At 45.7% G+C, this 18,212-nt stretch overlaps 1 protein-coding gene across 8 annotated transcripts in view; it reads left to right on the top strand.

The window, feature by feature from the left end:
* LOC140716884 (nectin-1-like) overlaps nucleotides 1-18,212 on the top strand; it is a 539,485-nt gene that overhangs the window by 154,808 nt on the left and 366,465 nt on the right. For all 8 annotated transcript variants that reach the window (XM_073029909.1, XM_073029905.1, XM_073029910.1 and 5 more), the window contains exons 3-4: nucleotides 8,200-8,502; nucleotides 10,862-10,979. In XM_073029909.1, the coding sequence (XP_072886010.1) occupies nucleotides 8,200-8,502; nucleotides 10,862-10,979 (421 nt within the window). The remainder of the gene's footprint in view (nucleotides 1-8,199; nucleotides 8,503-10,861; nucleotides 10,980-18,212) is intronic.

Here is an 18,212-nt window from a genome sequence, read left to right as displayed (position 1 = left end):
CCCTTCGGCCCCTCAGAGTTGTGGCACATTCGTAACAGGAGCTAGTCTGTGATTATTGTTACTGTGACCATGTTACACAGACCCTATGGAACTACCCCTGCTTAAAGTTTAGGAAGATTAATCAGCCCATCCTCCAGAATTCCTCCATGGAACCAGTGTCTTGTGTGTCTTGCATGTTGTGGATTTTGCAGTGAATGTACAAACTATAATACTCATGGGGTAAAGTTGAGTGTCAGTCCGTGCAACTCAGTCATTAATGTTGCCTCATCCTCTAATGATCAATTCATGTGTTCTGCTTAAAGCTCGCTTCATAGTCCTGGTGGTTTGGTTTCAGTCTTGGGTGAGCCTATACTCTACCCACTAACTATTTCCCCCAAACCCACCCCATGAACTGTTTTGGTCTCCTTGCATCTGTTCTGCCTCTCTCCACCACCCTGTCCTCTCACTGCTCTTGCCACTGCACTCAAAGCCTGCCCTCCCCATCCTCTTTTCTGTCATCAGACTCTTGCCTCCATGACTGACTCCATCATCTGATCCCCTTGCCCACCTCGCTCTTTACACTTGCTTCCTCTTTTTCTCTGTCTAGTTCCTCTCACTTTCCTCCTTGATCTTTTGACTCTTTATCTGCTCTTCTCCACTCTTGTTTGCCCTCCCAATCTTATTTGCCTCAAACACCTCTCTTCCTCGCTCTGGGCTGCTCCTCCCCACCACGGTGGTGTGGATTCCATGACTAGTTTCTGAAATACATCTGCCACCATTCAGTAACCATGGGAGCAAGCCTCTCAATGATTGAAGAGCATTCTCGCTCTCAGCTATTTGTTTCTCATTTTATCAACAAGCATACAGAAGAGGTTAAAGTTCATTGGTTGCACTCTGCATGAATAATGAGGTCACATGACTGCCATCTCTTATCTTTTGCTAATTCATAATGTCCTTGGCCACGACTGGATTCCCAATTAGCCAGGTGTAACTGGGCAACACTGGACTTTGTGAATTTCACAACCGTTAGTTGAAGACCTCCTTAAGGGATGCATTTTGTGAAGCTATTTACGTGGGTAGATTGGAAATGGCCCTGGATGAGCCAAATGTACCACATTTGTATTCAGAGTTCACAGCGTTGATCATTGACCAGAGAGTAGCTTCATGTGAATTGTATGTGAGCCACACCACATTCATTCAGATTCAAGAAGTGCCTCTGCTTCCTAACATTATGCGGGTCAGGATCTATTACTGCTCTCTGTTTCCTTCTTACACTAAATTCAATGGGGAAAGCAACAGGGCACTAAAATCCTTATTTTCATTTGGTTTACTAGCCTTGATGGATGAAGCTGCAATTGGTCTCCATGACTGCATTGACCTCATTCTACTAAGCTGACCAGATTGAGCAAAAAGCATTTAAGCAACTTTGCTTCAAGTACTGCCACGTATATGCTGGACTGGCTGAACTCAGGGATTTTGTATGAACTTCACGCAATATGGTGTGTGCACTTCCAACCGCACAGCTTCTAAGCAGAAGCTGAGATGCCTGCATTTGTATTTGCATGTACACTGAGTGGCCGCTTTATTAGGTACCCCTTAGAACCTGCTGTAGCCCATTCACTTCAAGGTTTGATGTGTTGTGCATTCAGAGATGCTCTTCTGCACACCACTGTTGTACCACATTGTTATTTGAGTTACTGTCACCTTCCTGTCAGCATGAACCAATCTGGCCATTCTGCTCTGACCTCTCTCATTCACAAGGCATTTTGCTCACTGATTTTTTTTGTGTTTTTTCACACCATTCTCTGTAAACTCTAGAGACTGTTGTGCACAAAAATCCCAGGAGATCAGCAGTTTCTGAGATGCTCAAACCTCCCCATCTGGCACCAGCAATCATTCCATGGTCAAAGTCACTTGGATTGCATTTCTTCCCCATTCTGATTTTGGTCTGAGCAACAACTTGGCCATGTCCTCATGCTTTTATGCATTGAGTTGCTGCCACATGATTGGCTGATTAGATTTTTGCATTATCGAACAGTTATACCTAATAAAGTGGCCACTGAGTGTGGTCCTTTACATTGTATCTCCTGTATCGTCTAGCTAATGTTATCCATGGAATTGCAACTACAGCCTTTGCATTACTTTCTACTTTGGGACATCGTGTCTGTACTTGACAATCTTAATTTTGGGGTTAGAATGAAAGACCACGCCTTGCAGCTAACTGTAGATAGATTGCAATAAAAGATCTGCTGGAGGAACTTAGCAGGCTGAGTAGCATCTGTGGGAGGTAACGAATAGTCAGTGGTTCGGGTCAGAACTCTGTATCAGGACTGGTTTCATCTCAGGGCTTCGCTGCAGATACAAGTCCTGGTTCTTTGTGGGCAGATGGTCTGCTTCTCAGCTGCACATTCTGATGTGTTCATCAGTCATCTATTTAACTGTAGGAGTTGAATGAAAGGCAACAGCTGTCTGTACCACTATGTGACAGAGGGCCCTGTGCTATTAAGCAGCATCTGACATTTAGCAAAATAAAGATATGCGGACTTTCCAGGTTGAAGCACAGCAGCGAATCACTTTGGCGGCGTGGGCAAGAACAAAGCTCCGTTTGATCCATGGAATTCTGCAGTCCTGACGCCCATTCGCAGTTTGAGGATGGAGACCGCGTTTAGTCTTTCATTAGTGAGCTGGTTGACATAAAATGTTTGCTTTGCATGACAATGTGGGTGGGGTAGCTTTAGGGTTGAATCTTTTGGCTTCCTAACTTTTCCCTGGTTCTGCTCACGTACGTCAGCTCCTGGAGATTTTCTCTCAAATGTGCTCAATTGAAAATGCAAATGAGATATTCCTACCAGGGTAACATGGTCTTTATTCATTACTGGAGGCAGCCTGTTGTTCCATTGGAGAGACTCATCCTATTGAGGTGTGTAATATTGTGGGAGTACTGTTTATCTTTGTATTGATCGCCAGTCTAGCGCCAGAAATGAAAGTGCAGAGGCTGCCAATCATTTAAATGCCTGAATCCATTTCCACGATAACTGCAGCCAGAATCGGCACTGGACAGGAGCCATTTCCACATAAGCTGCGTCCCCAAAGTTAGTTTGTCCTGGAAGGCACAAGGACGATTTACTGGGTCCTTCACATTGGGTTATGTTGGGTTGATATATAGCACTGTTTGGCCCAAACAATTGACGCTGGTGTTTCTGCTCCCTATGAATCCCTTTACTGGCTTTCCTCAACTAAATCTGGTCCAGTGTTCTCTTGCTCCTTGTGCTCAACCATCCTTTCCTTAACTCCACTACTGCTGCTTGCTTCCAGCAGTCCTCATGACAATGAGTGTTGCATTCCTGCCAGTGTGTGGGTAAAGGAGGTTTTGCTGGATTTCCCAGTGACTGTTTTACACTGATGTCCTCTGGCCTTGCTCTTCCCCACAAGTGGGAAAAATCTTTCCGGGTCCGTTCTATTAAAAATCTCCTTCATTTATGCCACTACAAGATCACTCTTTAGCCTTTATTATCAACCAACAAAACAAGGATTTAGTTTGGAGCTCCTGCTCCTGACATCACAACCTGGAAGCAGGCTCTTCTGCCCTTCTCACCCATGCCAACCAAGGTTCCCATCCAGCTGTCTCATTTGCTTGTGCGTGATCCATGTCCCTCGAAACCTTTCCTATCCATGTACCTGTTCAGTTTCTCTGGTCATTTTTTGGTAGCAAACTGAACAAGCTCCTGCCTTTCCATGTATATCCATTTGCAATACTGTCCGCCATCCACCTGTTCAGCGGGTGTGTCACTTTGACACAGCTACTCCTGGTCTCAATTTTGTCTACCTTCCTTGGTCACCTGCCCATCCTTATCTCCTAGGTGGAACCACTGCATGTGGGGTTTGCAGCCCTGTTAGCTTCACCCAGACTCGCCGCTCAGGCCATAAGCTCTTCCTACCTCCCAAGAACCCAGATATCAAAGCAGTGTATACCTTAGAGAAAGTGGATGAGATGACGAAGTCTGTTAATGTGGATTTATCTTCAAGTGTTAACTTTTCTCATTGTCATCTTCCTGTTCTGCTGCTGTTGGGCCCTGTGCCCCTCTCCTCCCTGTCCCATCTCCCCAGCACCCACTTCTCATTGGGTCTATTTAAAATGGGTGTTGATAGATTCTTGATTGGTCAGGGCATCAAAGGTTATGGGGAGAAGGCAGGAGAATGGGGTTGAGAGGGAAAATAAATCAGCCTTGATGGAATAGCAGAGCTGACTTGACGGGCCGAATGGCCTAATTCTGCTCCTATGTGTTATGGTCTTTTCCCCTCCCCACTTTCTCTACCCCCACCATCTGAGACCCCCATATGCCCTCACTCCATCCTTCGTGGACCCTTTCTTGGAGGAACAGGAGTAATCCTGATTTTACTGCAGAGAAAAATTCCCGCCGCTCTGGGGTAAATTGGTTTCATTTCTAATTTTTTGTGTGTGTGTGTGTATATATACATAAATATATATATATATACTTGCCTCAGATAATGTCCATCCTTCACTATACATTATTAAAAAAGATTATTGACTGCTATATTTTAGCATTTATTTATGGGAGGCATAGCTATAAACGTAAAGCTTTTTCACAACATCCAAGCCATTTGTATTGTTAATCCCAAGTTGATGATCATTTAAGGTGATGTGATCCATTAATTAACCAAGTGTCAGAAATAATCCAGTGTTCTACAACAAAGAAACATTCAGTTCACTTGCTGTTTTCTGAACCCTCCCCGATCAGTTACCACTGAAGTACACAGAATACAATGAGTTCTGTTTCAGCATAGGGCATTCATGCAAATACACAATTCATTTTTTATTAGTTCGGTCTCGCTGGACTCTCACGTTCATCTTATTGCACACATATTTTCTCCTAATGTTTGCCTTGCCTCTCCATATTTTTGTTGTTGCATTGCTATGCTGTGTATCACCCCTCTGCTTCTGTTTCCCCCTCTGTGTCTATTGCAGAATGTAGAGACATTTCTCTGCCACTTACTGTCCTTCTGCTCCCCCCCCCCCCCCCCCCCCCCCCCAACTCCGCCAAGTCCATGGCCCTCATTGGGGCATAGACTGCTGATAGCAGCTCACTGGAGTCCTCTGTCCTGAGCCAGTCTTTCATGTTACCCTAGGTGTTGGCCCATCTTCTCCTTCCTCACCTAGGGATGAGGTCTTTGGGGCTTCTGCTGGTGTTTCTGTAGCTCTGGGTTTTGATGAGATGGGATTGTTATCCCCATGTCTGGCCCTCCTCCTTTCACAGCCAGGCGTAGGACTGTCTACGCTTGGGGTTGAAATTTTGGGTGGATGCCTTTACGTGCCAGAAGAGTCCCATCTGCTCCCCCTTTGTAGATACAGACCGGCTTTCATTGTATTTCCAACACGTGTATGACTCACTTGTGCTGCCTGCATTGGTAGGGTTCTGCCACTAAGGTGGTATTTATGGGGCACATCTATTGTACACTAAGTTTTATTCATTTAAGGGATATGGGTGGCACGTGTAATACCGGCTCTTATTACCTCTCCCAAACTGTCCAGTGAGGTGCACGGCACTTTTGAATGACCTCGGCCCTCGAGGGAAAATTGAAGGATTCAGATTCAGTGACATTGAAGGAACAGCACTGCACTCAAAAGTCAACGAGATGTATGACTAGAAGGGGAACCTGTAGGGCGTGGGGCTTCCTACACTTGCACCCTTGTTCTTGCTTGTGACGATTTGGGAGGTGTTGGTTATCGCCCAGTTGTGTAACTGCGGTTCATTATGGACTTGGGTCTTGGGGTAGCTGGCGTGTGATGGTTGTGCTTAGAGGAGTGTTTAACTTGGTGGAAGGTATGCCACTCAAGTGGACTTTGTTCTGAGTGGTTTTGAGCTCAGTCTTCCAGAGTGAAGGGGAATAGTCCATCATGTATCCAACTTGTACATAGAAACATAGAAAATCTACAGCACAATACAGGCCCTTCGGCCCAGAAAGCTGTGCCAAATATGTCCTTACCTTAGAACTACCTAAGCTTACCCATAGCCCTCTATTTTTCTAAGCTCCATGTACACATCCAGGAGTCTCTTAAACGACCCTATCGTTTCCGCCTCCACCACCCCTGCCGGCAGCCCATTCCACGCACTCACCACTCTCTATGTAAAAAACTTACCGCTGACATCTCCTCCGTACCTATTTCCAAGAACCTTAAAACTATGCCCTCTTGTGCTAGCCACTTCAGTCCTGGGAAAAAGCCTCTTACGATCAATGCCTCTCATCATCATATACACCTCTATCAGGTCACCTCTCATCCTCCGTTGCTCCAAAGAGAAAAGGCTGAGTTCACTCAACCTATTCTCATAAGGCATGCTCCCCAATCCAGGCAACATCCTTGTAAATCTCCTCTGCACCCTTTCTGTGGTTTCCACGTCCCTCCTGTAGTGAGACGACCAGAACTGAGTACAGTACTCCAAGTGGGGTCTGACCAGGGTCCTATATAGCTGCAACATTACCTCTCAGCTCTTAAACACAATCCCATGGTTGATAAAGGCCAATGCACCATATGCCGCCTTAACCACAGAGTCATCTCAGATGGTGGAAAGGCACTGGGATGTCAGAAGCTGAGCCAATCACCACAAGGTACCCAACTTCTCATCTGCCCTGAAAGTCTCGGTATTTCTGTATGTCGCTGTTCAAGTTGAGCTTCTGGTCGGCAATACCTCCCTGAATATAGCTGTTCTGGGGCTCAGCGATGGTATTACCTCTAAATTCCAAAAGCTGGTAGGTAGCACTTCATTTTGTAGAACATACTTGGATTAGTACTTTGTGAATGTCACTTGCTGCTTATCAGCCCACACTTTAATGCTGTCTAAACCTCGCTGTATGCAGGCATGGTCCGTTTCTTCACAAGGAGTTGAAGATGATGCAAATCGTGCTGCCCCTTTTGTGGTAGGAGGTCACAGATGAAGCAGCTAATGGCGCCTGTGCCAAGGGCACAGCTCTAAGAAGCAAGTGGAATTGGGATAGTCCGTCTTAACAACCATAGCGTCTTCCTTTTCACAAAGTGCAACTCCAGCCATTGGAGCATTTTCCCCTAGAATTCCTTTGATTTGAGATTAGTAAGGATTGGGCTTTGTGACCTGGCTGCAGATCCTACCCGGCAACCATGTCCCTCAGTCAGTTCAGTCATTAGTATTGATACCAAGCTAGCCTTGATTCTGAATATTTTCTCAGTGTTCGTTATTCAATGTGGAAGAACCCCGGTTCATCAACTGAAAGTGGTCATCAGGAGGGGGTTTCTTTGCCCATCGCTGATGTCGTGAGATTTCTTGGGGTCTTGCATCAGTATTCAGGTCTCCCAGGACTAGGCCTCCAGCCCATATTATCATGGTGCTTCAGGCATTTTTCCTGGACAGTGGGACAGAGTGTACCCAGGGATCATAATTGATGAGCAAGACACTTTGGCTGGAAGGCATGATTCTCCGTGTACAGCGATGTCAGTTTGACAACTTACCCAACTTTAGATACTGGTCCCAAGATATTTGTGACAAGGACTTTACAAGGTTGATTAGCTGTCGGCTTTTTGTCTCAAATTCTTTGTTGCCTTTTCTCAAGCTTTCATTTATATGAATATTCTCCCTCTCCTCTCATCTGTCATTCCTCTTCTCTCCCCCCCCCCACCCATTACCCTCTCTCCTCCCCTGCCACACCACAACCTCCTCTCTCTTTTCACCCTCAGCCTTCCCTACCACACTCTAAATACTTTAACCAATAAGGATTCCCCATGTTTGCAGTAATTCTATAGCAGTCTGTGTGTCACTCTATTCCAGACTTGCTAAGGGCATTTGAAATACTTTATGACTGTTGGATTTATTTCAATCTGTTGTTCTGTAAGGAACGTATATTGGTATGGCATCTGGTGTTTGAGTGCCCTCCCATGCCACAGTGTTCCTTTTGCTCTGTGACTAGGTGTCAATCACAGTAAAATTGGTAATGCAGTTTGATTATATTTAAGAGGATGGGTGTGTTCAGACATGATAACATGTTATGAGGCCATAGGGACCCTTACAGTCTGTTAGATTGGCACAAAGATATAAGAAAGATGGCTGTGTTGGAAAGAAGGCATAGATCGATTGTACAGTATGTTTATCTAGGTCAGCACAACTGGGCTGAAGAGCCTGTACTGTTCTGTACAGTTCTATGTTCACTCATTATTTTCTATTTTTCCTGCAGCCAGACCAGTGAATGACGCTGAACTGACTCCACACACCATCATTGCCAAAGCTGATCATCCCAGCAAGATTGTGGTAGCAACGTGTACATCAGCCAATGGGAAGCCACCAGGTGTTATCACCTGGGAGACGAAGGTCAATGGGGAGACGGTTGTCAAAGAATCTCGAAACCAAAATGGCACCAGCACGGTGACCAGCCAGTACCTGTTGGTTCCCTCGCGGGAGGCGCACAGGCAGCCGCTGACGTGTGTGGTGAATTACCAGATGGACCGGACCACCAAAGCGCTGATGTTAAACGTGCAGTGTGAGTATCAGGTGAATCAGCTTAATGGTTGGCTGTAAATAATGTAGGTGTTCTGTTTCTGTCAGCTCGCACTCTGAGGCTGCCATACAGTGATATACTTGGTGAGTAGCCTCACTTTAGAGTCAAAGACTCATGGAACACTACAATGCAGAAACAGAGCCCTTCAGCCCATCTAGTCTGTGCTAAACCATTAATCTGCCTAGTCTATCGACCTACACCCTGACCATAGTACTCCCATCCATTACCTATCCAAATTTCTCTTAAATGTGGAAATCTAACCCGCATCCACTGCTTGCATTGGCAGTTTATTCCACACTCTCACCACCCTCTGAGTGAAGAAGTTCCCTTTAAACATTTCACCTTTCACTGCTGTGGCTTTCCCCTGCTAGGTCGTCCTCTCCAACAGTATCCAAAGTGGTATACCTGTTGTTGAGAGGAATGACTGTAGGGGTACTTTGCACTGGCTGCCTATCCCCTTTACCCCTCCTGACGGTCACCCATTTACCTGTGTCCTGTACCCTGGGTGTAACTACCTCCCTGTATGCCTTGCTCATCAACCTCTCAGCCTCCCGAATGATCTGGAGTTCATCCAGTTCCTTCGCTAACTCTTTAACGTGATCTGTTAGAAGCTACAGCTGGATGCACTTCTTGTAGGTGGTGGTGTCAGGGACACCGGAGGTCTCCCTGCCTTCCCACATCCCGCAAGAGGAGCATTCCAGTATCCTGTCTGGCATCCCTACTGCTCTAAATGTGCAATAAGAAAGAAGGAAAGAATAAATAATGAAAAAAAATCTACCTACAGCCTACGCCTCTCATCATGGAAGCCTCAATTAGCCAAAGCCTCAACTCCCCACTCCATCATTGGCCCACTCGCACAATGCCAGCTCCCTCAACGGCTGCTCTGCTTAAACCTAACTTTTTATTGATCCTTGCCAAGTGCCTAATTATGCACAATTGAATGTCTCCTCAGGAACTGTGGTGCGCAAAATGTGCCAGCTACCCCATTTGCTTCTTTTAAACGTTCTCCCTCTAGGCAAACCAATGTCTCTTCTGGACTCTGGCATGCAAAATGTGCCGACTGCCCCCGCTCGCTTCTTTTAAACTCTCTCTCCCTCTGCACAATCCAGTGCCTCCTCAGGAACTGAAGTGCGCAAAATATGCCAATTGCCCCCGCTTGCTTCTTTTAGACTCTCTCTCCCTCGACGCGATCTGGAGTCTCCTTGTGACTGGAGCCTGCAAAATGTGCCAACTGCCCCCGCTGGCTTCTTTTAGACTCTCTCGGTGCAATTCAGAGTCTCCTCATGACTGGATCGCGCAAAGTGTGCCAATTGCCCCCGCTGGCTTCTTTTAGACGCTCTCTCCCTTGACGCAATCTGGAATCTCCATGTGACTGGATCGCGCAAAGTGTGCCAATTGCCCCCGCTGGCTTCTTTTAGACTCTCTCTCTTGACGCAATCTGGAATCTCCATGTGACTGGAGCGCGCAAAATGTGCCAACTGCCCCTGCTCACTTGTTTAAGACTCTCTCTCCCTCAGTGCAATCCATTGTCTCCTCAGGACTGGAGCGCGCAAAATGTGCCAACTGCCCCCGCTCGCTTGTTTTAAACTCACTTCCTCAATGCAGTCCGGAGTCTCCTTGGGACTGTGGCGTGCAAAATGTGCCGATTGCCTCGGCTTGCTTCTTTTAAGCTCACTCTCCCTCCACACAATCTGGTGTCTCCTCGGGACTGTGACGAGCAAAATGTCCTCATGACATTTGGTCCTGATGTAGCTCAACATCCCCACCCCTGCCTTCTCCGTGAATTCTGACAGTGCTTGTGTGTACAGGCGGCAGCTTCAATGCCTGGCACTGAGAGACTGATACTGGGGAGGGGGAAAGCAGCAGAGGATGGAGCATATTGTGGGTGGGGCTGCCAGCAGAACGGATTCAAACCACTATAATGAAGGGAGAAGGATGGGGATTTCAAAGCAAGCCAGGCAATGGTGGGGAGAAAATCTGAGGGATGGTGGGCAATGTTGAAGAATGGTCATCAGTAGATGTGGGTGCTCTCCAAATAAACTGTAATATGTTCTGCATCGTGTGTCTTAACTAACATCTTTCAGGGTGTCACATAGGCTTTTCTTGGCATCCCTTAGAATATATTCATTGAATCAAAGTCATAGATTATTACTGTGTGACGTTTACTGAGAGGGTAAACTTATCTGGGACACAATTGCAAACAGTTGCATTTTAAATAACAGGGTGACCAGTGCATTAGGCTCAACAAATGGGTTATTTATGTCAATGTGGGCCTTGGGTAAGATTGAAACGAATGGATCTCTGAATCTTCCATTTTTACTGAGTTTGTTGGTCTCTGCAGATGAACCAGAGGTTACAGTGGAAGGGTTCGATGGGAATTGGTACTTGAACAGAGAGAATGTGAGGCTGACGTGTAAAGCAGATGGGAACCCACCTGCAACTAAGTATAATTGGAAGATGTAAGTACTTGTGGCCCTTTGGGAGTCCTTTTACAAAAAAAAACAATGTTCTTGAAACTAATGCATGGCAGCTCTGCTTGAAAATAGGAGTTAATGAGTTGGTTCCGTTGAATATTTCCATCAGAGCTATGCTAATGATGTCCTTACTACAGTATTAGTCTGTCTTTGTGGGGTGCTGACCAGCATCATCTGCATTTACTGAGCTGGTCATCACAAGAGATGATGTTCCCGATCTCTATATCCTGTCACACCTTAACTGTCCAATTATTTTCCATTCTGGCCCCTGGCATGTCTTTGGTTTTAATCTGTGATTGAGGCTATTTCAGTGTCTGCACAGACTCCCTCAATAAACCCACATCCCACTGTCTGTTCCTGCCCAAACTTTGGGCCCCAGCAGCCAATATCGTCACTTGTAACAGTGGCAGATTATGCCATTCCTTGCTGCTCTGAAACAGCTTAGGATAGTCGGGAATTGTACTATGGAAAGTGCTGCATAAATGCAGCTTTCCCTTATCAGGCAGCCACTGATACCAGCATAATTTAGTCCTTCCTCAGTCATTTTATCGGATCTAGACAGCATTTACCCTTGAGAAGGTTGTGGTGAGCCGCGACTTTGCACTGTTGAAGTCCCGATGAAGGAACTCCAACAGAACTGCCCACAAGGGAGTTGCAGTGACTGAAGGATCATTGATCCATTTCTAGCTCAGGATATTTGATTGAGTCGCGAGATATTAAGTGTCTCTGATCTGTTCCCTATACGTCATTGATTTTTAGTCACACTTGAATGTGAAAGTGATAAAATAGCACTTTTTAATCTTTCTCAGAGTCTGGAACAGTAAGGGCTATTTCTGAGGCATGGAGCCCTCCCTAGCTGAGAATCCATCCCTGCCGCTGGTGGGCCAGCATCTGCCCAGGACAATAGCCTGCCGTAGGAGGCTGCTCTGGATCTGCAGGGACTAAAGACTGTCCATTGCATGGGTCCTGTGCACTGGGGAATGTGTAAGAAACTAGTCAAACTGCTTACAAGTCTGACTTCATGTTACTTCACAGAAATATTACAGGGGTGCTCCCAGATGAGAGTTCCCAGCTTCTAGCAAGGGTTTCCAGGAACCTGGCCCTGCTAAAGGTTGAGCAACAATGCTGGAGGAACTCAGCAAGTCAAGCAGCATGTATCGAGGGGATTAAACAGTCTACGTTTTGGGCCAAGACCCTTCGTCAAGACTGAAAAAAAACTCTTCATCAGTTCCTCCAGCATTTTGTGTGTGTTGCTCAAGATTTCCAGCATCTGCAGAATCACTTGTTTATGATTTCCTGCTAAACATGGCTCTTCTAAGAGCATCCAACCCCGACCCTAACTGAGCATAATTTACCCAGGACTGCTCTTTTGGTGCCATCTACCCTCCTTTCAGGAAACAGCCTCTTTATCCTAAACTCTCCAGTATAACCCAAGTCTGAAGCTGATTCCTATAAGTTGTACTGGGCAAAGCAAATGAAAATGTGAGCCATGTCAAAGAGGCAGAGATTATTTTTGGCTAATAGTCTTGGGCAACAAGAAAAATAAACATCACAGGGGCAGTGGGGGGTATGTATGCGGCAGCTTGCACTTTCTCCACGTATGGTTTTACTGTAGGGGCTCTGGTTTCCTCCCACGTCCCAGAGTGGTTGGGTTTATTGGCCCCCGTAAACAGCTCACAGGGAGGGTTTGTGATGGGAGAGTCAGGGAGGAGTGGGTGCACGTGAGCGAATCGTGGAGAAATGCAAAATCAGCTCTGGTCCGAGAGCCCGAGTGCACTCACTGGGCTGAGTTCTTCTGCAAGGCCAGCACGGTAGCGTCTGTAAGGAGCTTGTAATTCTCCCTGTGACTGCTCTGGATGCTCCAGTCTCCTCCCACATGAGTAATACCTTACCCCTATCCACAGCCAAGTGCGGCACTTGGAGCTGGGTATTTCCTCAGCCTGTTCCTCCCTCCCTCCACTGTCCTCCGCGTGTCCTCCTTCAGTTCTATCCTTTAGGGTGTCAGGATGGGCAGTCATTGAAGAAATAAAGCTGCTAAAATACAAAATGCAGCGGGACTGAAATATTTAGAACTGTTGTACACTGGATCCCAGTGATTGTGCTGTCTGTGACTGAATTATCCAGAACCCACCCCAATCTGCTTGATGCACTGACTCACTGTATTTGGCCTGCAGTGAAGAGCTGCTTCTCATGGCTGGCGTTACGAGTCCTAGCTGGTGGTAGTTGTGATTAGGTTGGCGACTTGGGGATGCAGAACCCATTCTGGATTCTGTTTTCTTGCCAGCTTGCCCTCAGCAAGGGCATCAAGTAAGCTAGGATGCCAGGGTGGGATCCATCAAGTGATGGGAGAGCACAGAGACAGAATATCCAGCATCACTGGAGGTGTGATGTTGCTGCACCCCGTGACCCTGGTGCTACTGAGGCTCAGGGCATTTGATCACGTTCCTTTCTTTAGTAATATAGGCAAAAGACGAGTCAAAAGCGGAGGGTTCAATGAACCGAAACTGCTTATCAAATATCATTCCCTTTTGTTAAATAAATGTCTCTGTGTGGTTGAGCAAGAAAGGGTGCAAACGCTTCACGATTTGTTCTGACTTCTGAGTGATTTTTTTTGGAAACATCAATTCAAAATGTGACACTCTGACTGCATTTGGGTTTCACTTGTGCAATGTTAAGTTTCACTGGGCAAAGTCACCTTCACAGCAATGTCACTGTTTACTGTAAACAGCCACATTTCACAGAGCTGCCTGCTTTGGAGTATTGACTGACTGTGGGAGGATGAATTGACATGCATATTTTAACTGAAAGTGAAAGGCTTTCATGTCCAAGCCTATCCTGGTATAATGCACGTCTTATTACCGTAAGTCTTTCTCGTGCACAATTAGACTGAGTGTGTATTTCTGGGTCAGGCCGCAGAGCCTGATGGTCACTGATCTTGTGTTGGCAGCTTAAGTATCAGTAATGTTTATTGAAGCATTCAAAGAACTGTTTTCAGCTTTGAATGAGTCTCTGTCAGGTGAGCAGCAGGTCAAGTAGGTTTTAATCAGCCTCTAACCCCCTGGAGTCCCATCTGTTCAAACTGCATCCTGAAAAATAAATTGGAGCTCAGAGCAAGGGGAGCATAGCTTGTTCATCGGTAAATAAAAGCACCCAGGACTGCATTGTTTGGAATGAAGCATGGGGCTGGCATGAGGGGGTTCATGCGGACTTGTACCCTTTGCTTGCTGTTTCTGCAGAGCTTAACGCGGTTGGTGGTGGATTTGTTGGGAAATGTGGAAGAAGGGTCTGGAGTCAGTTTGAAACCTGCTTGTAAAATCTAATCAGGGTTAGTGATCTGAGCCAGTCTGTCTCGTGTGACCAGACTGATTCCAAATGATCATTTCTGGCAAAGATGGGAATGCCTTATTTATGTGGTCTTTGAATGCCAGCTCAGTTTCTCCAGTTGTGCAGTGTAGTTTGATAGTCAGCACCCAGGATGCCTGTGCTGGGCACTTCACCCAATGACAGCACTCTGGGCGGTTAAACGGGTCGCACTCTGCTCCATCAGCAAGTCTTGCTCCCAACCCCAGCGATCTCACTTCTGCTCCTGTCTGACATTTTGACTTTCCACACCATTTGTCTCGGAGCATTTGTGAGAAAGGTTGCCAGTTCAGTGCTGCTTTGTGCTAAATTTGGGCAGATTTTGCCTGCTGCAAATGGCCAACGTCATTTAATTTGCAGAGACTGATTTTTCCCACCCCGCTTCAGACCTGACACATGGATGTGTGAAGCCCGTATGTTTAATTCATTATTTCCAGTCTCTCTGTTCATTTTTAATATAATCTGGAACCTTAAATTTCATAAATGTATTTATACAACTGAATATTAAATTGTAGATTAGAAAGCAAGGACCGTTTCCTGTTTATAATGACTGGAGGCAGGAGACAGTGTACCATGTCTCACTGTATTTATAATGCATGTGGCATTCCAACCCGTGTTTACAACACATGCAATATCCTGTCTGTGTGGCCCATGAATGCCCTGTCTTATTGAGGGTGATTGGAGATCTTAGGTCTGCCAGTGATTCAGTGAGTGACTGAGCTAGGCAAGGGTAAGGAGAGGTTTTTGCTATATTACTTGGTAATTCTCCTTGTTATAATGCACACTGTCCTCTCTCTGTTATCTGCTTTCCTCCGCATCTCTGAAATCGGATGGCTGTTGTGCGAATAAAACAGTGGCTGCATCTCCATTCAGTGGGCTGACTCATTCTCCTTATTTAGCATGGAAATTACAGCAGTAGGCCACTTGTGTTGTACACTGAATGTAAGAAAGTTAAGTGGACATTCAGCCCCTCGCATCTAGTCTGGGCATTCATGGCTGACATTCAACCTCTGAGCCACTTTCACGTGCTAACCCCTTAATTCTTGATTTTTTAAATATCTCAGCTGAATCTTGTATCTATGATGGGTTCAGGAGGCTGAGCCAATCAGAATCAAGTTTATTATCACTGACGTGTATCATGAAATTTGTTGTTTTGAGGCAGCAGTACAGCGCAATACATTTTTTAAAAAAAGCCACAAGTTAAAATAAGAATATTTTTAAGTGCAAAAAGAGAGCAAAATAGTGAGGTAGTGTTCATGGATCATTCAGAAATCAGATGATGGAGAGAAAGAAGCTGTTCCTAAAATAATGCACGTGTGTCTTCAGGCTCTTGTACTTCCTCCCTGACAGTAGTAATGAGAAGAGGGCATGTCCTGAACCATGAGCGAATGCTACCTACTTGAGACATCACCTTTTGAAGATTCCTCGATGGTCTCAAGACGACTAAATCTGATATGGTCCACTTTTGTGCCAAGCCCTGTATGGTAAGCGGGGCTCGCTGATGCTATCAGTGTTAATGGCCCCTGGCCATTTTTCTGCTTTCAATCCAGAGAACACTGGTATTTCTTGTGGCTAGGTCAAGCGATGTAATGGCCTGCGGTGGTGGAACAGTTACACCTCCCTGAGTGCTGATGGGAATTGACCCTGCTTTCACTGCAGGTTTATCCAGCTGTTTTTTGTATGAATGCTTACCCACTGTGATAAAACTATTGAATGGTTCCCTTAGTATGATAAGATGGACTCTTGACCCTGTTATGACATTGGGCCTCATTGTCTAGCTGCACTGCACTTTCTCTATAGCTGTTACAATTTGTTCTGTATTCATAAGAAATGGGAGAAGAATCAGGTCATTCAGCCCATCAAATTTGCTCTGCTATTCCATCATGGCTAATTTATTTTCTCTCCTCAACCCCATTCTCCTGCCTTCTCCCAGTAACTGTTTTACCTTTCACTCCCTTAATGCTCCATTGTAATGAATTAATCCATATGTACAAGCTTTTCAATGTATAATAAGCCAATTGCAATTCCAGTTTTTATTACTAAAGGGATATCAGTAACTTTCCAAGGATGCTTTGACCACAGCCACACCCCAAACCCTTAAACACTCTCACTTACAAAGCACAAGTATTATGGAGTTGAAGATTCTTACAGGCCATTTTTCCCAGCTGGTCAGAGCCAACCAAGAAGCCCATCCAGGATAGTCCCATTTGGCCCAGAATCGTCTAAACCTTGCCAATCCACGTACCTGTCCTAGTGTCTTTTAAAAAGTCACCCTACCTTCCTCAAGTGCTCTTCTTCGCAGCTCATTCCACATGTCTACCACCTTCAGTGTGAAGTGAATCATGGGAGCATCAGTGCTTCCAGGTTCTCATTCAAGTTGCACACCATCGTGACAGACACATTTTGACCACCTACCTGATCACTAGGACTGAGCTTCGTATTTTCCTGGGCAGTAGCACTGTGGAGTCGCTTTCTACAAGCAGGCTGCAGCAGTTCAAAATGGTGGCTCACCGCCTTCTCATCGGGAGTTAGGGTTTGCCAATAAACACTGTTCTTTCCAGGGTCTCCCACATCCTGTGAACGATTCAACGAGATAAAATATGACTAGGATTTATCAGTTTTATTCTTGACGAAGACCTTCTCAGATTAAGATTAATGGTACATCATTATGTGTGCATTTGGTTTATTTATGAGCAAGACAGTGAAGATGTGATAATTTGATGTGTACATGTGATGGAATGTTAATCTGAACCCTGACCTTGAACCTTTGGTATTTGGCACGCTTTGTTCTGTCTGTCTCCTTTTTTTTCATTTAGCAGGCTGCTCTGGAAATCTTTCAGGACCATTTCGTTGCAAACCTGGAGCTTAGTAACTGTGACTGCAGCAGTCTGGGTGACAGGTTGTGAGGGATTGGACAGGATTTAACTTTGATGGTGATGATGGGAGAAGCTGAATTTACCCTGACAATTAATCGGCTTTTCATCACGGTGAAGCGTTTCATCACGCGCCTGTCAGTGCAGAGCTTAAACACAATAATATGAGAGCACAGGCCAGCGATGTTAGAGAGCTGCATCTTTGGGAACTTGAAGACACTGGCAGCCATTGGCAGTCAGCAGATTTAGCAGTAACGTGGCAGGGTCTGTCTTCAGAGGAACACTAAACCGTCATCTATTGAAGTAGCTCCATGGGCGGTTGCTGTAGGAATTCACTGTGTGTCATGGAAATGCACAGCATAGCAACAAGCCCTTCACCCCTCCGTATCCATGACGACCAGTGTGCTTATCTATACTATTCCTATTTACCAACATTTCCATAGCCTTCGATAGCTCAGAACTTTTTTTGTAGTTTTGGAATAGTTTTGTATTCCTCATTGTCACACTGTTATGCAGACCAGGGGTTTGTCCAATCAGCTGGGGTGGCCGAAAGTGATCTTGGTGCCTGTGGGCTGGGGAGTGGCAATGTCATAAAATTCAGCAGCTCAACAACAGACCTCTTGGCCTATCAAGTGCATGCAGACCTGATCTTTTGTTCAGTCCCCTCTGCCTGCATCTGGACCATCGCCATCCATGGTTCTATGCAAACCTCTCTTAAATGTTACAATTGAACCCACATCTACCACTTCTGCTGGCAGCTCGCTCCACACTCACACCAACCTCTGAGTGAAGAAGTGTCCCCTCAGCTTTCCCTTTAAATATTTCACCTTTTGCTCTTGACCTATGAACTCTAGTTCCAGTCTCACCCAACATGAGGGAAAAGGCCTGCATGCATTCACACTATCTATAACCCCTCATAATTTTATGTACCTTTTACAAGATCTTCCCTCAATCTCCTACAGTCCAGGGAATAAAGTCCTAATTG

This window comes from Hemitrygon akajei, chromosome 26 (assembly GCF_048418815.1).
Source record: "Hemitrygon akajei chromosome 26, sHemAka1.3, whole genome shotgun sequence".
NCBI lineage: Eukaryota > Metazoa > Chordata > Chondrichthyes > Myliobatiformes > Dasyatidae > Hemitrygon > Hemitrygon akajei.
This window is presented reverse-complemented; position numbering and strand designations above follow the sequence as displayed.